Source organism: Thermomyces lanuginosus, assembly GCF_041956635.1.
Source record: "Thermomyces lanuginosus strain ATCC 200065 unplaced genomic scaffold VTN49scaffold_27, whole genome shotgun sequence".
Lineage (NCBI taxonomy): Eukaryota > Fungi > Ascomycota > Eurotiomycetes > Eurotiales > Trichocomaceae > Thermomyces > Thermomyces lanuginosus.
The window spans coordinates 631,237-653,824 of NW_027192361.1; the positions used below are offsets into that span (position 1 = coordinate 631,237).

The following is a 22,588-nucleotide window of genomic DNA, read 5'->3' on the forward strand; positions in this document are numbered from 1 at the left end:
CCTCTCTCTCGCAGGGACCGGCGGACTGCTGCGTACTAGCGCGTGCGGGAACCAGGGCACTAAGAGATGGACTGCCGCGCCTTTGGTGCCTGCCCCATCCGCTAAAATGAGCACGGCGCGACTGGACACTTGCCGAACACGCGCGATAGACGGCTGATGGAGCCAGGGTGGTCGGGCCTGGAAGCCGGGGCGGCCGGCGGTGGGTAAGTGTGCCAATCGTCCACAAGGGTGCATTCTCCATGTTTCCCTGGTTCCCACTGGAGCACCGGATCTAGGCGAGGGAGGAGACCAGTTCTCGCCACCCTCGGCCGGAAAAGCCGCCCGGGCGCAGCGGCCCAACGCGCAAGTGAGCCATGGGCATGGGCGAGGGGTCCTCCTGGACGGGATCATGACCAGCGCGCACCAGACGGTTTCCGGAAACAGCAAAGGGAGGGGGGGGGCAAATGCAGGTATCATTGACGACTGCATGGGGATCGCTGGCGGTACCAACATCGCCATTGGAGGATCGGGTTGGACGCCGTCACGGCGCGGACAGCCAGTCATCGCGGCGACGGCCGCGGCCAAGCACGATGGCGCTAGTGTCCCAAAGACGCATGCGATGTTTTTTGGCGCGAACAGAGCCGCGGATGGACCGGGGAATGGGGCTGGTCCGGGAGGGATCGTGCGCTAATGCAAAGCGTAAGTAGACTTTTGGTGACCGGCTGGGTAAAGGCTCTGGGCTGTGGCTGGCGTGGGCCGTAATTCTTGACGAGTCTAAGCTGGAAGGGGTAAGTCTACTCCGTACATTACGGGAAGCTAACACGCGTGCCGAACAAGGACTCCATCCACCCAAGCTCCCGGAGCCCACAGGGGCGGTCAACCGTCTTCCGTCCGGGTTTGTCACGTCGCAAGTGAGACAGCCTGCCAAGAACGGCGATAGATTAAATGGAGCAACGCTCATGACTGCGCGGAATTCCCGCTCCCAGCGCCGGCAGGGAAAGGGCACGGCCAGCAGGGAACGGGGGGGACGCCAGTTGACTGATAGGACTGGGTGCCATCCGATACGTGGTGTTACGTGACGATCTCCCGGGTCACATGGCGTCAATCATCCGTTCGTAGTCGTTTTTTTTTTTTTTTTTTTGCAACTTTCCCCTCGAAAGCGGTGTGCACGGCGAGCGGCGGAAGAGGGAATGATGACCTCATTCATGTCGTAACTTCGGAAGAACAAAGCCTCCAGCCCAGCGAATCTAGGGTCACCTGCACCCCAGGTTCGGCCCGTAGTGGCGACATCCTAGTCTTCCGAAGTACTTCCGCGTCTTCCCTGGCGACTTGGAACGCAGAGCGGGTGACCTCCTGTGGTCCCAATGTACACTGGACGCAGCCCGAGGAACAGCCAAAATCAAACACTGAGGAAAATTCCTCTTCCAAGTACGCAGTACCTACTCATTCAAGTCCAGAATACGACTACTCCAGTACTACTCCATCGATGCAGAGTCCCAAGGACCGGTATCGAGCCAGTGACATCTGGTCGTACCGTCACTGATTTACGAGCTCTTCCCACTTGGGCGGTATTAGTAGTAGTAGTAGTAGTAGTAGTAGTAGTAGTAGTAGTAGTAGTAGTAGTAGTAGCTATTTATCCTGTTACTGCCGGACTCATCCTCGTATCTCTGCGATTGTCGTCCACTGTTCAGTCACGCCATGGGTCGTGGTGAGACGGAGGTCTCCCGACATCCACCGCGTGCCACGGTCCCCATTCTCGGAAAGATGGAGGCGTCATTGCAATGGGTCACGATTGCGCGGTGGAAAGCGGCCGCGCGAGAGAAACTGGGGTCGCAAGCATTTTGCCACTGCGATGATCGTGATGTGAGCGGACAGATGACATCATGCCAGCCGATCCCGATGTCCACCCAGCACGGGCGCGATCAGACGGACAGTGATCAAGTGGGGTGGTGCGCATGGCGTGCACGTCGCATTTCTGGTCTGCGGCGGGTTCTCAGGACTCCCGTCTCCCGCGCGGACGACTCGATCCGATGCATCCAGGGGATGCATGGTGCGCGGTTACGTACGATTCTTGCGCGAGGTCGATGTAGTGGACCACAGAGGCGGACGGACGCAATAGCGGGCCGTTCATGCAGGTGCAGGTCACATCCGGATCTCAACGTGATTGGAGAGTCTGCATGTCATCCCATTCCTTTCAGAGTTCGTTGATTTTCCGGAATCACCAGTGGGGAGGGCGAAATGGGAGGTCATGTCTTTGAAAACTCCATGTGACTGACCGGACCCTTGCGGCTCCCATGGCGGACCGTGTTTGAATCCCGGTAATATGACTGATCATTGGCTGGGGTTCAGACGAAGCCATCCCTGCCGGGACGAATGTGGGAAACAAAATTACTCATTGCGCTGAAAGTGGGTGGGCCAGTGGCGAATGGCCGTTGGTATTTTCCTCTCCCGCTGAACCGCAAAGTTTGAGAAGAGACCATTGGAGTGAGACAACCAATCCATGGAGGAAAAAAAAAGTCTGTTGAATGCCAGGGCGATTCTCGCGGATGATTGGAAGACGCAGATGGGTTCGGGAACGGGGACTGAGTTTTAGGGAGCCGCTTACCGAGGGGCGGGGACGTGGACCAAAAGAGGATGCATCCATCGATCACCGAGTCATCGACGGTCCGTTGATTTCCATATTTTCGCAGGAACGAAGGAAGTGACTTATTCTGCGAAGATGCCTTGGATAACAAGTCAGACGCGAAATGCCAATTGCTGCTGTGCGGTGTGCACCGCGCCGCAAGACTCCCGGTCAGAGACTCCTCGGCAACCAAGGGAGAAAGCGCGCCATGGTCGAAAGCTCAGAAATTCATCCAGGACAACCGTGCGCTGCACTTGGTCAAGGTTGCATGTGTTCCCTGTCCTGTTTCGGGCAAAATCCGTTACATCTATCCACAACGAGAGAGGCGCTGCATGCATGGCTGGCGACGAAATGAAACTAGCGATTCCGCAACGGATAGAGTAGGAATTTATGCCAATCAGGCCAAGGTGTAGAGGTTACAGTACTTTTAGGGACCTTCTCGGCGGCGTATTACTTACCGCGGATAATACCAATTACCGAGTCCGGACTGGGGTCAAGGCAGACGGGGCCGACCGCCCAGCAGCCCTGTTCGAGCTTGCAGTAGTTCGCAGTTGAGGTGGCTTGGGCCGCTCCAAATAATCCGCCGACAGGCAATGATTGACTCCGCTACGCGCATGCTTCAAGGGTTCCCGCAGGGCGGTCCGGTCATGTGCTTCGGCCAACCTACCATGATGGAGGCGCTCACCGCCACCGCCCGATTTCAGGCAGGCATGCATGTGTTTTGCCGGCTCGACTGTGTCGAATCCGGACCCAGTGGGATTGACTGTCCGGTTGTCTGTGCATTGCGAGCCTCGTAAATTCGTCCCCAGGGGCAATTTCAAAAGTCCCATCCCAGTACGGAGACGAATACGTCGCCGCCAATTGATACCTACCCGAGTTACTTCACCGACGAACCTGTACAAGTGCGCGAATGGAGCAGTCCAGTTACCAATAGGCTATCCTTGTTGGCGTTTTGTCTTCGGCAGATCGACGTGGTGGACAGAGCCAAAGTGTGATAACTTTTGGTCATCTGCATAAATCATATAATTTGCATCTAACCTAGGTAGTTATAGAATGCGAGTGCGCAAGTGCAGGGTGAAGATTGGAGACGCTGCAGAAATGCTGTATAAACCTGCCCGGTGAACTAAGAAATCCGAGGTACTCCGTGCCAGCATCAGAGAAGATTATCACTTCTGTTGTTTACCACATACTGCTTTCAGCGGGTCAATTCCAGTATGTGAACCTCGTAGTCGACGCCATTGTATATTATATGATCTACTACTAGCTGGACGTCCATGGTAGAAGCACCTCGCGCACCGGGTTGCTCCTTCCATATTCGTCTTTGGAATTACACGGGCCGAGGTGCCTTTGGCGTCTCGTCGTCTTTTCTGCTCCATTCAGGCTGAATCCTTCTTCTAAGATCTATCCTGCAAATGATGCGTCTTGATTGCGGAATCATTGTACAGCAGGCCTGCTTAATACTGGCCTCGACACCGATGTTTAAACGAGAGATGTACAAGTAAGCATATCGGGATCTGAGTAAGCACAATCCTTTCTCCTCTCATGCGTATTGGGCAATATCTTCCTCAGCGACAATCGATGCTGCCCGCTTCGTCGACCATGAACTACCTGCACTTCCTATGACAGCCGTATGTGTGACTCCCGGAAGGAAGGGTACGAAAGTCTCATCGGCTGATTTCTGGTACGCATGCCTCAGCCAAAGCGGTGTCAACCCATGCGTGGGAGAATGACACGTCCAAAGCACCACTCAAGTTCCAGTGAGCTTGATTGTGATGTTGGGTTGGGCTTGAATTCAAAAGAGATGAATGCTGATTAGTGCACATAGATCCCGCATAACCGCTAGTATCTTCTCAGGACGGCAGATCTGCAGGAAGCATCGAGCGATCAATGCCTATTCACCGCACTTGCTTGGCCCTCGTGCCATGCGTAAAGTGCTGATCTTGACGAGTTCTAAAGTATGAATCGGCAACAACAGGGTGTCCAATGGTTGCCGCAGGCAACTGTGGAACACTAGTCAGTTGGTCCTCGGTATGTTCGGCTGTTCAGCCAGAATATGCGAGCGAATAGCGGTAGGTAACCTATAATTCGTATATTGCATATTGCATACCTATCCATGACCCGGAGTACGACTGCTGAGCATGGATGGTAAGATTCAGGCAGTCCCATCACACTCGCCCACCATCATCATCTCAGTAACCGACCGGATGGTTGCGTACTGTACTGCACATTTTGTAGTGGAATAGGTATCGTCTAGGTACCCAAAAAACCCACGCAATCGTGGTCCCAAGTACTGTGTGGATGAACTTCATGCCAACGATCAATGTGCACTGTTTGATTCGGCGACTTTCTGGCATTCGAACATCAACGCGGCACTGACATGAACGTGGACGACTGCCTAACGCCCCACAGCAATGCAAGTTACCAGAGCAGTGAGAGCACAGATCCCGTCGTCCGTCCAATCGTCCCATGTCCATCAAACCTCAAAGCAGAGACTATGCATCAAACCATTCCAGTCCGGCTCGATGAGGGGCCCGACGGCTACTCTTCGTCGTCTGTATCGTCGGCGCTCTCGTCTTGACCAGGGTCCGGCATGACCACGCTGTTAAGATATGTCACCTGCATCACACGGACAGTCAGCCGACGAGAACATTCGTCCGGTATCGGGCATCAAAAAAGACAATGATGAATTCAATGCACGTTGGGTCAGCAATGCGGCCCATTCTGCGAAAAGTCCGCCGTTTCACCGCCACGGTAACTTCCGCGTGAGAGGGAGTGACACGTCTACAGCGGTGTGCCTTCCGGATGCCCCATGTGTCCCCGCAAGGAGAATGTGGATACACGAAGAAAGACTCTCTTCCCTCTGAGTGGTAGGGAGGCATCGTGGATATGTGGCTAACGGCGGACCAGGGGATCCTGAAATTGCTAGTGGAGAGGCCGATGATAGGGCGAGAGCCAGAAAGTGAAAAACTTACGAAAGGGACCAAGATTCCGATGAGCTCTGCCATTCTCTCCTGAACGTTGGGTCTCAAAATCTCGTCTTCCGCGAGGCGTTTCGAAACCGTGAAGCTCCTGAGTCGCAACAATTCGATATCCGGATGATCGGATTCGTATCCCTAGAATTCGCACGGCCGTCAGCGTGGCTTCTTTCTAACGTGGACGTGGCAGGGGTGCGCCAAATCCAGTAAGCCGAGACCGAGAACCATGGAACCAGACGGGACGGAGGCATCGCTGAAACCCTATCCAAGCCCAACGATTCGCTGGGCGGCCGGCTGGCGTCCGTCTCTGGTAGCGAGGACCACACACAAACGGCAAGACTGATGGGTCTCACCACGTGTGTTGATCAATGATGACTTGATGATGGAGACGGATCAAAATGGATGAGATTCCGGTCCAAAGAACAAAGCTGACTGGACCGGACCAGGTCCAGGCGGGAAGGAAAACCTTCTCTGCTTTGGGGGAGGGTTAGAGGGCGGCCCCAAAACGTCGCCACTCATTATTCGCTGAGTTTCTTCACCTTGCCCTAGCCCAGTCCGGTAGGAGCCGTAGGACCGTAGGGGCGGTCCGCTCGCGCCTCCCGGAACCACCAGGAGTGCAAGAGGACAATGCTGATGGAATTACCGTCGTTCTGGGACTTCGAGCCGCAGGCTCAAGCGCAGACGACGATTTCCGATCAGATGAAACTCATCGTGCCTTCCGCCCAGACGTGGGAATGACATTAAAAAAAAAAATTGCGATGCTCTGGTGCCAATGTGCACGCCAATCCACCATCAGACCCCGGCCATGGGCTGACGGTGGAAATCAAGGGTTTGCAGTACAAGAGGAAGCCCCTTGATACCCGTCTCGTCGCGCGTTGAAGGGAAGGATGTAGGGAATAAGATTCGGCTACACATGGAAAGACCTACCTTTGGTTTAGTTTTCAGAGCATTCTCCTGATTTTGACTGACAAAGGCCTTGGCGACCTTTGCCTCATCGTCATCAACCCCCTTGAGAAACTCCCGTCGGAAGTTTTCATTCCTCAGTACCGTTTTAATTCGCTGCGGACGCCGATCGATATCCCGCCGAAGACGCGCCAGTTGGTTGCTGTCTGGCATCCACAGACCTGCGGCTGCAAGGGGGATGTCAGCTGATCAAACGTGGCAGAGATGATCAGAGGGTTCAGCGAAGCATTATGCTTGTGGGCAGGTATTCGGACGCCATCATGACAGGCGATACTGTATTTGGCGCGGCCATCGGATATCATGGACCGTCAGCGACATACCTATGAAGGATGAAGTGGGCTCAATGTGGACGTAATAGGCCGCATAAGGGCCCTTCCTTCCGGTGCGCGACCTCCTTCGATTAGCCTCAGCGTGTCTACGATTGGCGCGAGACATACCAGGCAGCAGAGAAATGAGGCTGGAACGGTTAGCTCATAGTTGTTGTCTTGAAGGTGGCTTACAAATACCTTGTACGGTGTAGGGTCTTTGCTAAACCGAGCATCGCGATGGATGCGGAAGACCTCGACCTGGTTAGCCAAAGCCAGCATGAGCCGTGCGCTCGCCTTACCACATCCTTGACGGGCAACTCGGGGATAGTATCATCTTTCTCGATTATTTTCTCGGTCAGAGACTCGCAAAAACTGTCCCAGTCCTTCTTTGCCGTGCGATAATCCGCGTCATGAGCTGATCGCATATACAAGTCAGAACATGCAATCAGACACGGCGGGCGGCGGACACCCACCCTTGAGCCACTCGCGCTCGTTATTCTCCTTCAGGTCCTTGAGAAAGAGCATGGTATTTGGGTGAATAGTGTGGTCCTGGTAGGGAATGTTGCCGGGGTCTCTTGGCTTGGGCTTCTTGATAAACACCTCCTTTCCTGGGCCAAGGCCAGTGCGGACACCCTCTCGCCAGAGTTCCTGGCCTTTCGGCCTGTCTTTGAGCGATGCCATTTTCTCATTGCCACTCTGTTCCTCTTCATCTTCCTCTTCCCGGTCGGCATCATCGTAAACAGATCCCTCGCTGGTTGCACTCTCTTGCCCGTCGGAAGAGTCCGACTGGAAGTATTTACTCTTCTTCTTTGTTGTTCGGACTGGTCTCGATGACTTTTCTGAGCGTTTCCGCTTTACGGCAGAAGCCGACTTTGTAGTCTCTGTATTACCACGTGTCCGTGATGTTAACCTGGACGAACGACGGGGCATTTTCCTTGGAGCTGTTCAGAGCACGTGATTTGGCGTTTGCGAATGCAAAGCGGGTGTTGCAGTTTTAAAGTTGATCGAATATGAACGTACGAAGCAACCGGAGTTGCTGAAAAAGTGAATCCTTCAGCTGTCACAACAACGCGAGCTCCGAATCTCAAACCCAGGAACGGTCGGTGAAGATCCCGAATAGGAACAAGATGTTGTCAGATTTTACGAGTGTCAGAACAAGCGATCCGTTCAAAAGAGGCTGCAAGGTTATGAGCCTGCACGAGACCTCACGCTAGGCGGGAACTAGTAGAGCTAGCTAGCCATCAATACGGAGTGTCGGAGTCCCAAGGAAACGGGCCCGCCTTCTCCATCAATCAACGAAAACAGAAAACCTCTGGCTGGGTTTTGTTCTGGGTCCGAATTTCAAGGTTCCATACTCCGTAACCCGTCTTGAAATCAGCCCCAGCTACGGATGGAATGCGCTAGTATTTTTCACCGGTTTTCTTTTAGATCGAGGGGGTCCAGCTCCAAGAACTGTACAGTACTACTTCCGGAACTGAAATTTGATTTCCGAGATGGAACATGTTATTCCAGAGATCTTTAAAACTCGGAAGAATCAGACTCTGGAGAGCCTATCAGCATCACCGGAGACTTACACCGATGCGTCACCCAAGGGTGCTATCGATGAGGAAATTCGTGGGCTGATTGATGATGTGAATCGCTTGGAGGGGTTAGTGACGACGAGCAGTTGTGCTGGAAGAGTTAGTGTTTTCGTTGAGGGCGTAAACCCGCGCGATTGCGACCAGGGTGACGAGGGCGACAATGCCGATGATCAACAATCAGGATTGAAAGAGGGAGGACGATTTGCGGCCTCCGGCGGGAAAGGATCCGGACGCTGGCTGTATGTTTCGCACGAGCCGGTGAGTTTAGCGGACAAACAATCATATCATGATTTGTTCGGTCTTGAGCCGGGGAACGGCGTGCCACCACCTGGGGGGAACATACGGCTTGTACGATTCCACTTCGAGCCGATGGTAAGCAAGCAGAACTAATTGCTATAATTTCACCAAGCGAGTATCCCGTTGACGAGAACGAACAGATTCTACATATCATGGCTGCGACATTGAAACACGCCCAGCCCGTTCTTTCGGCAGCATCCAGTGCGGGATTCCGAGAGAGTGGTCTCCAGAGTCTTCGCTGCTTGGATGCCGCATCGAACTCCCTTCCCATTGTCGCGGTACGGTCGGCGGGATTGTCGCTTGAGTCCATCATCGGCTATCTCGACGATACTCCCGTCAACCGGCCCGTGATCCGTAGTCTCGTGACGGAGGAGTATCTCGCAATGCTGGTGGCGATGTCAAATGAGCGCTTCGTCACAAATAAGCAGCGAATGGAGAGGTTCAGGGGGTCGCTGCTAGAATTTGTCGAGAAGTCGTCTTCTACTTCCCTGTCTTCAACGGAAATCAGAAGAAAAAAGAAGCATTCTAACTGGGAAGATGAATCCACGAGGCGTGAACGAATGCGAGCGGAAGGCTTACAGAGACAAAAAGAGGCTGCTCGATCTAAGGATAATCGCGTACAATCAGACGGTGAAGACATTACGGACATCGGATTGCATTTTCTGGAGTAAACGATATATGGGTCTGTTAGATGATTAATCTGGATTCATTTTTCGTCATTGATCATCACATCGTGGCCATCATCCCGATTAAAATAACAGAGGATAAGAATATCATCTGTTTGTTCGGCCGTCTATAAAAAAAAAAAAAGGGGGACATGAAGTGACGAGAAGAGCCAGCTCATTCTCGAGGACACTTCCGTCTTCAGAAACTTTTGGGCACGGCTTGCTGAGATTTCTCGTTCTTGCCCTGTGGCGTCTCGAAAAGCCAGCGGCAACACCCATCAGAGCTCTGGCTTTGCCGGATATCGTCCATCGACGCGGCAGGACCATGGCCGGGGGACTGCCAGACGGGGAATCGAGTCTGACTTCCCTCGTTAGCACTGTTCGAAGAGGATGGCATGATCAGGGAGTTGCGGCGGGAGTGATAATCCTGGGGGAGCTGGTAAGCCATATTATACGGCAGATCCCCAAATTCGATGCCCAGCTCTGGCTTGATGTTATCCCGGCTGTCATTTCTCTGGAGAGAGGCTGCTTCGTTGTTTTGAATGGGAGTCGGCATGGATTTGGACCAAATCGATGACACCGGCCGTGACTGCAAGCTACCACTCAGGCTTTCATCCTCGTTCCTGCTATCCGAGGATCGGCGCATGCCGTGAATATGCGAATCCCTGTTCCGAGTGAGCGTCTGGCGCGATGGACGGCTGGGCGTGACATCGTTCATCTCTGCACGGCGAGCTGCCTGCTTTGCGTACAGTCGGTTCTCCGTGGGACATGGCATTGCAATCCCGGTTGCTATTGGTATGCGGTCGAAAGCGTTTTTTCTGGCACTCGCCGTATGGTGTCCCACGGCCGCGAGGATAACTTGCGCCGCCAGTTCTTGCTCAAGCTGCATGGCAGTTTCGAAACTGATCTGCTTTTTGAAAAAGCTCCACTCGATCCACACTTTTCCGTACGGGGAGTCGGCGATCTGTGGGACATGGCGCCACGAGTTGGTGAGACCGAGTTTCTCTGTTCCAAGGACTTTAAGACCGCGGCGAATCAGCGACGCATAGAACTGTTCGGAGGAATTTTAGCTTAGAGGAGGAATATCATCGCAGTTTTAGCGAACGTACCAAGAGATGCTGCTCACTAATGTGGACGGACTTTGCAAGGGTGTCGAACGGCCAGAAGTGCACCAGATTGGGGAGGACAATCGGCCACAGGGGTGGTTCTTCCGAGTTGCAGATCAATGCGAACTTCTGGCGTTCATTGAACGCAGGACAGTTGCAGCCTGCTCGAAGTAATTCCATGACCAGCCCTTGGTCCAGGCCCGGAACCGTCCTCTCTTTCATGCGCGCGGTCAACGCTAGGATCTGCCGGTTGAGGGCATTGAACAGCTTGTCACGGTCTTCCACCGTGTACATGTCTGTCGCGTACCAAGGGAACTAGTCTCATCAGTGGGAAATGGGCAAGAGAAAAAAAAAATGTCCTGCCGCTGCCTCACCTTCCATATCGTGCTGATGACACTCTCAAAGGTGCGTTGAGGGCATTTGGCCGCAAAGGGGGACTGGGAACTCGCGTCAGCGTGCTGTCGGGTTTCTACGTGTTCGCGAGCAACATACCCGATGGGGATGCTCAGCATGCTGGACGACTCCGTACAGCTCCTCGCTGGTCAAGAAGCCCGAGAACCCGCTCGAGTAGGGATCAGTGTTGGCGACCACGTGAGGCACTCCATTGCGCCACTCAATGCACTTTGCGCGAGGGAAGAGATCCTTGAGCAGCTCGTCTTGGCTGCTAAGAGTCACATCAACGTGGCGGCGTCCCAGACGTGGAGGACGTCCGCTCTCAGAGATACTGTTGAGTCGTGTGACCGTTTCCTCTGCATCCTTCACCGTCATGAATTCCACGTAGCAGTCCATCGTCTTGGCTGTGGACCGCTCCATGATGATGTGCACAGCACAGCCCAGCTCCGGCGTGATGAGGCGTGCGTGGGGGCCTAGAAACTGGACAATTTCTTGCTTGGTGATGCCATATGGAATCTGTGATGAAATATGAGCAAAAGACCATGTGAAGGCACGCACAAATTGGTGGCAATAATCGGCCAACTCACATTCTCTATTTTGAGCACACCAAACTTGGGAATGGGCGTCCTTTCGACAAGATTGGAAAAGGGCATGTTCTTGTCGGATGTGAGTAGCAAGGCCTCTCTCCAGGTGTCATTGGGCGTGTCAGGACTAAAAGGACCAGTCTTGGTCTGAGACTCATGGAACTGAGAGGGTCCCAAGCCTGGAGGCATCTTCGAATGAGTCCACACACTGTCATGAACGCCTGGAGAAAATGCTCCCAGCATCTTGAGCACACCGGTGGATGGAACGCTTCTAGCAAAGGATTCGTCTGATAATGAGGACGCGGACAGTGACAGGAGAGAATCAGAAGAAACATGTGTGGGAGCAGTCAGAAACACATCGTCACTGCTGGAGCTACTGGTGGACTTTTGGGCTCTGTGCGGTTTGCATCTCTGCACAGTGAATGGGTCACAGAACCAATGCTCAGTGCTGGGGCTGGAGTATGAGACATCCTCACAGTCACGTCTGCCGTGATAAGGGTTGACGAGGGATGAAAGGCTGGGCTCATTATTGTATGGAGAATCCCCGTGCCATATCGAGGCCAGTTTTGCCAGCATTTCCGGGTCTCCTAGTTTGTGGTAGCGGGAGTCTGGTCATTGTGTCAGCATCTGTGATTCTGCTTTTTGTCGGACGCTGTTCAAGTCTGAGTTCTCCCAGACTAAAGAGTGGAAATATAGCAATTGACTGGAAAAGAACATCACTGGGCAATAAAGGATGGAAGTATAAGTGCTCATCTTGTATTGCAGTGAGGATATCTCATGTGCGTGCCAAAACTCCGTGGCAGCACTCTCTCTATGAGGATGAACTCACCTTTTTTGGGCATGACATTTCTCCCAATGACATCTTCCGCACGCGGCATCCAGATGCTGGAAGACACCTGAGAGTCCATACCTGCGGAGGCAGGCAAGGAGTACGGGAAGATGTGTGAGCACTTCATCATGCTCTCTGGCAAAAATGAAGAAAGAAAGAAAAAGTCATACGCAGAAGAAGGACAAGAACTTATGAAGGGGATGAGATCGAGACCGGCGGCAGGACCTGGCCAGCCATCATTGGAGTGAATCTACAATAGGATGAGCGAGGAACTGGAGGCTACCAGCCGCCTGGCTGTTTGGGCTGGCTGACTGGCTATTGTATCAGCTGTGGTGACGCGGAGAAGAGGTTCGTGTATCGTCAGTGCGATGGGATGGGTTTGCGGTGGATGAAGTGAGTTTCATGGCGGAGCAGCAAGGCCTATTATCCTGTGCTGCAGAACATACACCATGCGACAGGGCCGGACGGTTGTGTTCGCTTTCTTTGTAACGTGCTCGAAGGGAGCAATTCTCAGCAACGGGTCCATCATTGATGCGGTTGACGGTGACCAGTCCTGTTGATGCAGGTTGTACGGATACTAAGCATTCGGGTCTCTATATGGATAAGCGAAAGCAGCTAAGTATCTGATATACAAACCACCGATTGGCGACAATGACATGACCAAATCCGTTGTTCTGCATTGAAGGGCTGCCTTGGGTCAGATTTGCACGCAAGTAGTCATTCCCGCAAAGACAGCATTCTGTGCTAGGCCCCAGGCCAGGCTGTATGTACATGGAGCAATGTTGCAATGGCGAACAGAAACAAGACATGACGCTCATAACAGAACCGCTTAATCGAACTGGGATCTCTGTTAGACTAAGTGAGAGAACCAAAAGGCGCAGGAAACTTACAGGAGTCAGGAAGGACTCTGCGACGAATCGAGCTCGGGCATTCAGCTACCTTGGTCAGTCCTTGCGTTTGAAAAATCTGAGAAGTAACACTCACGAAAAGTTTCATTTCCGAAATTTCCTTGTCCACCTCCTCCATAAATTGGATAATGAAGTCGACAAGCTTGTGCTTCAGCATCGCCTCGGTATGGAAGTTGGTAATGAGGAAGGAGATATCGTAGCCCTAAACACCACACCGTCAGAACCCAACGTCTAAGCCACTATTTGATTGATCGCGTCATGTGTACCTTGACAGGCTTCCGTCGCAGGATGAAAAACGACTCGGCCCGTTGCGTCAGGAACCGCGTGAACTTGTGGACCAGGATATTCTCGATCTCGTCGGCCTGCTTGATGCGGATACTGACACGCACACTGTTCACGCTCGGCTCAATGAGCACTCTTTCATTCTCGTTTCGGGAGATTGTCAGCGGGTTCAACAGCAGCTCCGGCGACGTCTGTGCCTCGATCTCCGGCACGTTGTGTCGCTCCGACGTTTGCGATGCGAAGTTCGAGACTGCCAGGGCCGCGGTCAAAGATGACCGCACACATTGAAGGTAGGGGCGCAGCGATTGGGACTATTGAACAATGTCAGAAGCCGAACCCCAGCGATGATGAAGCACTGGCAGGCCCATACCATGATGCCTGTTCGGAGCGGGATGAGCGGGGATGTCGGATTAGGTACTTTGCCCCTGGACCAAGCCTATCTGATCCGGATGACCATAGGCGACACCACTCCGGACAGAACTGCACAAACGGCTGTCGCCAATTCCTGCGGTAAGAGGGCAATTAAATGCTGGTAGGCTGCTGGTAATTGCGCGGGGTGACCCGTTGTCCATTGGCGGCCTCGATCCCCCCGATGATGTTCTGGCAGCTGCCTGTTTGTCTTGTTTGCATCCCTCCCCCACGGCAAACAATGTGAAGGCCAGACCCTCCGCAGGCAGCTTCCAAACAACACGCTCCAGTAGACTTTGGTCGTGACTGTGAGACACCATGGCCCCGATACCTGGTGAGTTTGAGCTCTTATTACTTCGTTCTACGGTGTAGGATCTTGTCTAACCTCCACAGTCGTCGTCAAGCATCAGGGCAAGCGCTACGATGTCGAGCTTGACCCCGAATCCAACGGAGAAACTTTCAAACTACAGCTCTACTCCTTGACCGGGGTGGAGCCCGAACGGCAGAAGATCCTCGTCAAGGGCGGCCAGCTCAAGGATGATACTCCGCTGTCAAGTTTGAACGCGAAGCCCGGCCAAACCTTCATGATGATGGGCACCCCATCCAGTGGCGACGGAGCGTCTACCTTGGCCCGACCCAAGGAACCTGTCAAGTTCTTGGAGGACATGACCGAGGCGGAGGCCGCACAAGCAGAAGGCGCTATTCCGGCCGGACTGCAGAACCTGGGGAATACATGTTATCTGAACGCAACCCTCCAGACATTGCGTGCGGTCCCTGAACTCCAACAAGAGCTTGCCCGTTATGAAGCTCCGGCGGCTGGTGCACCGAGCTCTAGGTTGACAGATCTGACAAGCCTCGGGCTCGGTGGTCTGGGATCCTCCCTCGACCTGATTGCTGCGCTGCGGGACGTCTATAAGCAAATGTCCGAAACCCAGGAAGGGGTTCCGCCGATTCTATTCCTGAACGCCCTTCGCAAAGTATTTCCTCAGTTTGCGCAAAAGGCCAAGGATGGTCATGGATACGCGCAGCAGGATGCCGAGGAAGCTTATTCTCAGATCCTCTCGCAGTTGCGACTGAAGTTGATGGTCAAGGACGGCGACCAAGAGAAGTCGTTCGTAGACAAGTATATGGCTGGTCGATTTGACTCGATTTTGGAGTGCGACGATCCCGCAGCTAAAGAGGCCGGAGAGGAACCCACCAAGTCGTCCGACGTCTTCCTTAAACTAGACTGCCACATTGACAAGGACATCAATCACTTGCGTGACGGCATCATTGCTGCCCTATCTGAAAAGATTGAGAAGCGTTCACCGACACTCGATAGAGACGCAGTCTACACTAAGACTTCCCGGATATCCCGGTTGCCCAAGTATCTGACGGTTCATTTCGTCCGGTTTTTCTGGAAGCGTGAGAATCAAAAGAAAGTCAAGATCATGCGCAAGGTCACTTTCCCTGCTGAACTGGACGTTGTCGAATTCTGCACAGACGAACTTAAGCAAAAACTTATCCCAGTTCGGGACAAGGTTCGCGAGATTCGCAAGGATGAACAGGACGCGGAACGGGCCCGCAAGCGTCAGAAGCTTGCCCACCGACAGGCCGAAGAACAAAAGGAAATGGAAGCACGGGGACTCGGCCAGGAGCCCTTGCAAAAGAAGAAGAAAGCCGATGCCAAGCAGGAGGAAGGTAAGTCGGAGGACAAGGATGTCACCATGACCGAGGTCTTCAAGACGGACGAGGAGTATGAGGCGGAAAGGAGAGCAGCTCTACTGGCGGCGAAGAAGGAGCTTTTTTCTCTCATCGACCCGAACCTCGCTGCAGATGAAGGCTCGAACCAATCCGGCCTGTACGAACTGCGCGGCGTGATCACCCACCAGGGCGCCAGCGCTGACAGTGGTCACTACACGGCGTACATCAAGAAACAGGGTCGGGTCGTCCAAGATCCGCGAGCTCCTGGCGGCAAGCGTGTTGAAGAAGATGACAAGTGGTGGTGGTTCAATGATGACAAGGTCTCCGAGGTCACTTCGGACAAGATCGAGGCTCTGGCAGGCGGTGGTACGTCTCTACGTCTACTTTGGGATTCGCTTTCAGGCTGACTCTTTATTTCAGGTGAATCGCACTCTGCTTTGATTTGCCTATACCGTGCCATTGACCTCCCTACCAAGGAGGAAATCGAGTCGTGAGCATCGAGGTTACGCGTTTGACATGCTCAGCAGGAACGACTTATTTGTAAGAATTGCTATGTTCATGACATGATGTGCATCCACGGAGTGTCTGGATCGAGTGCTTTTAGAGACTTATCGAATAACGGCCAAAAAATATTAGACTGAAATGGCATTTTACACGAGCGTTTCCCTCGGTTCTTTGGTTAGGCCCATGGTTCATTTGCTTGTCACATGCAGGATGACGTAAATTAAAAATGGCCGTACTGCGCCTAACCGAATGTAGAATAGCAGATTCTGCCAACCGCGGCTCATGGCTGGCAGCGCGCCTGTGTCCATGCGACAGGTACGGTACCCTGTCCTACTGCGAGAACGTCAAGCAGCGACAACTCCAGCGAACAATGCGACCCTTGCCGCCTCTCTTGAGGCGGCCAATTCCTCGACCGCAAACCACATACCTATCAACAACACGAACTAGCCCTTTGAGACACAACAGCACCACCGCCACAACTGCATCCAGTACCACCACTTCAGGAAATGCGTCGACACAATCGCGATGGCCCCGACGACTTCTTTACGCCACCATCTTCGGCGGCTTAGGTCTCTACACGGGGAAGAATGCCACGGCGTGGCTTCGCGCCCCTCCCGCACCGGGGACGCCGGAGGATGCACTTGAAATGCACCGTATCCAGAGCACGCTCAATGTGCTGCCCATTGTGCGCCAGCTGCGCGCCGACCCGAGCTGGAAGGAATGGGGTGCGTATGAGGATATACCGGAGGATGCGCTGCCGCGGAGGTTGACAAGCGGGCCGTTGAAGGGGAGTCGGGGTTTGGCTGTTCAGGTTAGTAGTAATTTTCGATCCTTCTTCCGAAGGAGGGAGAGAAAGGAAGGGAGTCAATATGGTGTTGCGCTGACCTGGAGACGAACAATATGTTCTTGTTTGACGAAGTAGAGAATTTTTTGGAATGAAGCAACCAAGGAAGCCGTGAATATTGTCTACATAGGCAGCGGGACGGACGGCTGGCTGGGCATTGTGCACGGAGGGGTCCTGGCCACGCTAATGGATGAGTCCCTCGGAAGGGTTGCGGCACTCACATTCCCGGCGCGGACGGGCGTGACTGCGAATTTGAACGTCAATTACCGCGCTCCCGTCGATGCCAATGACTTTTACGTTGTGCATACCCAGCTGGACCCGGAGCGGTCGACGGATAGAAAGGCGTTCGTGCAGGGCCAGCTGCGGGGCCTCACGGGCAAAGTCTATGTGGAAGCTGAGGCGCTGTTTGTGGTCCCGAAGAAGTTTTCGCTGGGGAGTATGGGGAATAAGTTCTGAAGGTGTTGGCCCGGCTTCTCTTTTGAAGGTGCGGACTGGCGGTGCCGATTGTTCCAGATATTGATTGATAGACTCGTATACCATGACATGATGATTTCGCAGGGCCAGTGCAGCCTGGTCCCAATGGCTGCTGGCCTCAGCACGGTACTAAGTTGTCGTCACGAGACTACACAACCATCATCAGCTTCTCGAAGAGAGAGCGCTTTGGCCGCCGCCACGGTTGATAATATACAGCCATCTGATTCCAGACCTCCAGACTCTGGATCTAGAGATTAGAGATTGTGTCGTGTCGCCTATGCTTATTGACTTTACCGTGTACATATTCTTCCCGTGATGGCATGAATAGAATTAATGAACCCTCCTATTTCCTCATTATCCCTTCTGACTGAATCATCATCGGGACATGTAGAGCTTCGAAGTTTCTCCATTATGCGGGCGTACGCTACACATCTTGATGAACACTTTTTTTTTTATAATCCAAATGTTGTAGGTATTGTAACGGATCGGGAATCGTGAAGTTCAAATTGATCGTCTCGTCCTACTCATCCATTCATTGCTGGGTATCTAAATTTAGACATGAACACTTTCATACATAACAAGAGATTTGCGTGAAAAAGATTTCCCACAACGCCTCAGTGATGCATCAGAATAGCTCGGACAATTAATCTCTAGTAGCTCCGTTGATCTCGTCCCAGCGAATTGCGACTGAGGCCTGCTCCAAGTCCTCCAGAAATAGTGGACGTAAACCCTCTCAAAGCCTCCAGGTCATCGTCACTCTGCCCAACCATAGTATCGTCTCGGTGGGTTCGATGTCCAGCGGGCAAGCGTGCAGAGTGCCGTCGTCGATAGAATCGTGTGGATCCAGCTGCTGCGGACGACTTTGATCGTGTATCATCCTCATCTGGTAGGATGATGACGATACCCTGTTCAGGGCAGCGACACCCGCAGCCGCTCGGACAGACAAGCTCGTCTTCTCCGAGGTCATCATCAGCAGCACCAAGAGCGCTGTCGATGGAACTCCGCCGTCCCGATGCGAACCACTGCTGGTGACAGTCAAAGCAACTGACATGCCCGCATTGCAAACACGGCACGAGCATCCCATCGACTGCCTCGCCGCAGATAACACATGGGACCTGAGCGGACAGTGGTTGAGTCGCCTTGCATTTGTGGCATATTGGCGATAGTTGAGATTTTCCGAGTGTACCGCTTGATGAAGAGGGTTTTGGAGGTAGCGATTCGAAGACCGAGATCTGGAGGGGAGTCCCGCATTTTGCGCAGTGACGCTGTACATCTAAACTATCGGGGGAGGTGCTAGACTCTGGCACATCATTTCGCCTTTTTGGAGTAGGCATCGGCAATGATGGTTGACGGCTTTTCAGGTCGGATTGAAGATGACTAGCGAGATACGGCCCTTCGATTCCGAGAACCTCGCTTCGCTGGATTGGCAGACCCCAGAGCAAGAGAAGATTTGCATAGGCAACACGGTAGGCGCGGTAAATACAATCACGTTCTCGGTCGATGAACGGGTTGTTACTCAACTCGTCGCTGTCAAACGACGCCAGGTTCTTGAACCGGACCTTGACTTTCATCGAACTTTTTGTTTCAGGCTTCTTGTCCGTCTCAGCCTCCGAGTTCGTATGCGACGTCACCGTATTCGATACCAAGTAATCCGGAAGTGCAGAGACTGCCCGACTGAAAAATCCCGTAGCACTCCAGCCAGAGGTTGTGGTCGGGATATTTAGGCTTCCGTTGGGGCTGGCTTGCCGTTTCTTCTTCGCGGGGTTTGTGGGCGGAGACGGCGTCGACGAAGCTCCGAAAGTGAAAGATCGTGACAGGGACGATGCAAGTGCCGTGCCTAACCCAGATCCACTGCGCTGCATAACATGTGCGTCTGGTGACGCAGAGATTGATGGATTTGGGGTCCGTCGATCCGGTATAGCGGAAAACGAGCGTGTGCCCTTCGGAGATGCAGTCCCCGTCGAGTACGGGGTGGTCGGATTGCTATGCCAGTTCTCTATGAAAACACCAGGACTGTGCGTGGGTGGCAGGCCATTGGGGCTATCCTTGGAGAGAGAAGTCAAAGGCGTTGCTGCATGTGATTTGCTGTCTATCGCATTGGAAAAGAATAAACTGGGAACAAACGGCGAGTGATTCAACGAGTCCAGATCCCCACGAAAGTCCATTGTGGTCAAAGGGTTGCGAAGATTCTGCTCGTGAAATATGCACGACAGCATAGCAACCATTTGCACATCACCAACCTGCACAAAATGATCAAAAAGAGCGGACACAAGCCAGCGGCGAGCGAATGCACCATCATGGAGTCGAGAGAATTTGCGTCCACATGACTGGTGCAGCTCTCTGAACAAAGGGTGACCAGTGTCCGTGCCATTACTTTTTCGGTGACCGGAACCAAAAATTCTTCTCTCCAGCAAATCCCAGTCGATGCTCGACAGGGTTTTGGAATCCGACTCACTCTGGAGTATCAATCTCAGAAGGCCCCAGACATAGGCCAGTTGATGATAACCAGCGTCGGCAGCCACCGCTGCGTTATGATAACACACCTCGGCGCCATTGCCATAGATGCGGTACTTGCTGGCCAAAGATCGTTTCGAAGGCAATAGGTCGCTCAGGTCATGGATGGAGATGAAACTGTGCGGTGCTTCTGAAGACTTCACCGACATATCATTCCCGCCACCGCCAAGGGTCGACAGTTGGGAATTCTCTGCAGATCTTGACCGAAAGTACCCAAGGCTGCGACCATAGCGCCATACGGAAGGGCCCTGGAGTCGGGTTGGCAGCTCAGACAATATATCCGATGACTCAGACGAACTTGAAGAGGCAATGTCCGATTCGTCTGAGTATTCGGAAGCGCCATCATCCGTCGTGCTTAGAGCACCTGTTCCACTGCCAGAGACGGGCTGCGGCGGCCCTGGGGAGCTTGTCTGCAGACGGCCGAATCCTTCAAAGACTCTGTCGCTACGTGATAAGCGCGAGATGTCTCTGAAACCCAAAGAATCCAACAATAACTCCGCTTGATCCTTTTTTGGAGGGAAAAAGCACAGCAACTTCCCATCCGGCGTCCAAGTTGCCCCGCAAACCTTCGCAACAGGAACCATCACATTCGCGTTAACTGGCCGAAGAAGCTCGGAGCTCATGCCGAGGTCTTGCTCTTGGAACGCTCCCACCTCTTCATCCTCATCACTCGATTCTTCGTCCACCCCGTTTGTTGGAGATTTGACTGCGTCTACAGATTCTCCAAGGACTAGCGCAATGCTCTCCTCGAGATTACACTCTCCAAGGAGATAACGTACAGCTCCCTCAAGACAACCTCGCTTTTGTGACAAATAGGTTTCAGATATGGTTCGCAGTTCAGAAGTGAGCTTCTCCGCAAGCTCATTCGTCATGGATGCGGTCTTTTGGACGCGGAAAACAGGGATGGCATTGCGCGGATAATCGCTGGGGAACCTGATATCCACTTTCAAGAATATCGAGCTTCCATCTTCAGCCCACGGCCCATGAAGAGAAATAGTGGCCTTTCGTTGACGAACATCCACTGATTCAAAGACGACCTTCGAGAATTTCTCGCCAACCTGAGTGATCTCGTCGCCCAATGTCTCAATATCCCAACCTGATATTTTGACGCCACGCATCCAGGATATCGGGTTCGCATCAGCTCGTATATAAGACCGTCCCTGCATGCCAACTCGAGAATCTGAGTGGATTCCTTGAGTCCACGCACGTGAAAACGGCATGGATACATTGTTCATGCCAACGCCCGCACTGAAATGTTGGCGAGCACCAGATACACTTGCAGCATTTGGCTTTGACAGGCCTCCAGGTTCCTGATCCGTTGGCTCGTCTCGAAAGGTTTTGTAAACTGCGCCTTTCCGGGTGAGATTGAGCGCTGGATCGAAAGATTTTCCTTTTTCATAGCCAACACCACGAAGCACCTCCGGATCAACTCGATGTAGACGGAGCTCTCTATCTGCTCCCCATGACACTAGCTGAAATTCCCGATGGTCAAGTCCGTCCACAACTGTACCACGAGGTCGCCATAGGAACTCCTTTACATGCCCTTTATGTCCTGGGAAACTATGTACTAAGGGCAAGCCCTCTCCAGGCCCATGTGCCTCTGTTCTTCGTCGACTATAAAGGTGGAGATCGTTGTTCCCCCGCTGTGGCATGACCAGCAACCCGAAGCCAAAGGGAGTGTTTCGGGCCCTCGAGACTGGAAAGGGCGTCCTTATCATCCTTTCAGGCTCATTCTCATCCTCTTCGAAATTCCAGAGTTTGACCGTTTTATCCAAGGAACAGGTTACGATGGCTTCGCGGCGTACACGGTTCCAGTCGATTCCGTAGATCTTTGTGCTGTGGGCTTCGATAGATTTCAAAGGGACAGCACCCATGCGGTCATCCCATATTCGCAGATATTTGTCATGAGAACTTGCGATCACATGCGGGTCTTGCCGATTCCATTTGACCTGCGTTGCTCCCGCAAACCAGTCCGAGAAGGAGATGACTGGCTTCGTCGGGATCCTGAGGTCCCATGAATGAACGAAGCTATCAACGGAACAGGTAGCAAGAACATCTGGGTGATGTGCGGAGAAGTTGATATCCGTGATGGCACGGGAATGCGCATGTAGTACGTGCTCTATCGAGTTCTCCCACGTCTTCATTGCGAGGTTCCATACCAACGCCTTCTGGTTCGAAGTGCTCACGACCCAGTAGTCACGAGCCGCAAACGGCGACCATTGAACGTCTGCTACCTCCCATGGCGTGTGATGAGGGAGGAATCGCGGAGGGGAGTAGGGCGAGTCCAGGTCGATGATATGTAGGCCTTCTTTGGATGCTAACACGACATCTCGTCCACAGGGCGAAATTGACATCGAACCAACGGGCTGCTCCACGTGAAATGAACTGTCCTCGCCAAACGTCGGACTCTCGTACGCCGACGCCAGCGTCCGCGACTCTGCTGGGCTGGACATGGTTGCCGACTGCGTATTACTATGTCTTGCTCGTCCATAGGTATGGTCGTAAAAGTAGCATCATGTTACCCGAACGCAGTCGGGCAAACTCAGCGACACTTGAGTCGGTGCAAGGAGCTTTCATCTCCAACGTGCGCACTCGAATCGGGCATTCTGGCGAGTTTGATGCGAGAAATGATCAACAAAACCTTAAAGCATATGCACGGCAAAATGCTC

The 22,588-nt window shown here is 53.1% G+C and overlaps 9 protein-coding genes across 9 annotated transcripts; 5 read left to right on the forward strand and 4 right to left on the reverse strand.

The window, feature by feature from the left end:
- Nucleotides 1-156: 156 nt before the first annotated feature.
- VTN49DRAFT_2450 (uncharacterized protein) lies at nt 157-1,522 on the forward strand (the record flags this gene model as incomplete). The annotated part of the gene is made up of 5 exons (XM_069410177.1): nt 157-199; nt 276-647; nt 712-767; nt 817-890; nt 1,210-1,522. The coding sequence occupies 5 exons, from the start codon at nt 157-159 to the stop codon at nt 1,520-1,522; spliced, it is 858 nt and encodes a 285-aa protein (XP_069269008.1).
- Nucleotides 1,523-1,677: 155 nt separating this feature from the next.
- On the forward strand, nt 1,678-2,143 carry VTN49DRAFT_2451 (uncharacterized protein; the record flags this gene model as incomplete). Its single annotated transcript, XM_069410178.1, has 2 exons — nt 1,678-2,029; nt 2,115-2,143. 2 exons carry the CDS (start codon nt 1,678-1,680, stop codon nt 2,141-2,143), a joined length of 381 nt encoding a protein of 126 aa, XP_069269009.1.
- A 2,997-nt stretch (nt 2,144-5,140) lies between these two features.
- Nucleotides 5,141-7,778, reverse strand: VTN49DRAFT_2452 (uncharacterized protein; the record flags this gene model as incomplete). The annotated part of the gene is made up of 8 exons (XM_069410179.1): nt 5,141-5,218; nt 5,575-5,715; nt 6,505-6,707; nt 6,861-6,931; nt 6,978-6,997; nt 7,047-7,100; nt 7,148-7,263; nt 7,322-7,778. 8 exons carry the CDS (start codon nt 7,776-7,778, stop codon nt 5,141-5,143), a joined length of 1,140 nt encoding a protein of 379 aa, XP_069269010.1.
- Nucleotides 7,779-8,341: 563 nt separating this feature from the next.
- Nucleotides 8,342-9,396, forward strand: VTN49DRAFT_2453 (uncharacterized protein; the record flags this gene model as incomplete). Its single annotated transcript, XM_069410180.1, has 2 exons — nt 8,342-8,800; nt 8,866-9,396. The coding sequence occupies 2 exons, from the start codon at nt 8,342-8,344 to the stop codon at nt 9,394-9,396; spliced, it is 990 nt and encodes a 329-aa protein (XP_069269011.1).
- Nucleotides 9,397-9,589: 193 nt separating this feature from the next.
- Nucleotides 9,590-12,381, reverse strand: VTN49DRAFT_2454 (uncharacterized protein; the record flags this gene model as incomplete). Its single annotated transcript, XM_069410181.1, has 6 exons — nt 9,590-10,441; nt 10,500-10,763; nt 10,871-10,933; nt 10,989-11,405; nt 11,477-12,081; nt 12,303-12,381. 6 exons carry the CDS (start codon nt 12,379-12,381, stop codon nt 9,590-9,592), a joined length of 2,280 nt encoding a protein of 759 aa, XP_069269012.1.
- Nucleotides 12,382-13,131: 750 nt separating this feature from the next.
- Nucleotides 13,132-13,865, reverse strand: VTN49DRAFT_2455 (uncharacterized protein; the record flags this gene model as incomplete). The annotated part of the gene is made up of 5 exons (XM_069410182.1): nt 13,132-13,140; nt 13,193-13,237; nt 13,287-13,412; nt 13,477-13,803; nt 13,863-13,865. 5 exons carry the CDS (start codon nt 13,863-13,865, stop codon nt 13,132-13,134), a joined length of 510 nt encoding a protein of 169 aa, XP_069269013.1.
- Nucleotides 13,866-14,218: 353 nt separating this feature from the next.
- Nucleotides 14,219-16,077, forward strand: VTN49DRAFT_2456 (uncharacterized protein; the record flags this gene model as incomplete). Its single annotated transcript, XM_069410183.1, has 3 exons — nt 14,219-14,234; nt 14,294-15,949; nt 16,004-16,077. The coding sequence occupies 3 exons, from the start codon at nt 14,219-14,221 to the stop codon at nt 16,075-16,077; spliced, it is 1,746 nt and encodes a 581-aa protein (XP_069269014.1).
- Nucleotides 16,078-16,457: 380 nt separating this feature from the next.
- Nucleotides 16,458-17,387, forward strand: VTN49DRAFT_2457 (uncharacterized protein; the record flags this gene model as incomplete). Its single annotated transcript, XM_069410184.1, has 2 exons — nt 16,458-16,898; nt 17,010-17,387. The coding sequence occupies 2 exons, from the start codon at nt 16,458-16,460 to the stop codon at nt 17,385-17,387; spliced, it is 819 nt and encodes a 272-aa protein (XP_069269015.1).
- A 668-nt stretch (nt 17,388-18,055) lies between these two features.
- VTN49DRAFT_2458 (uncharacterized protein) lies at nt 18,056-22,372 on the reverse strand (the record flags this gene model as incomplete). The annotated part of the gene is made up of 1 exon (XM_069410185.1): nt 18,056-22,372. One exon carries the CDS (start codon nt 22,370-22,372, stop codon nt 18,056-18,058), a length of 4,317 nt encoding a protein of 1,438 aa, XP_069269016.1.
- Between the last annotated feature and the right edge of the window lie 216 nt (nt 22,373-22,588).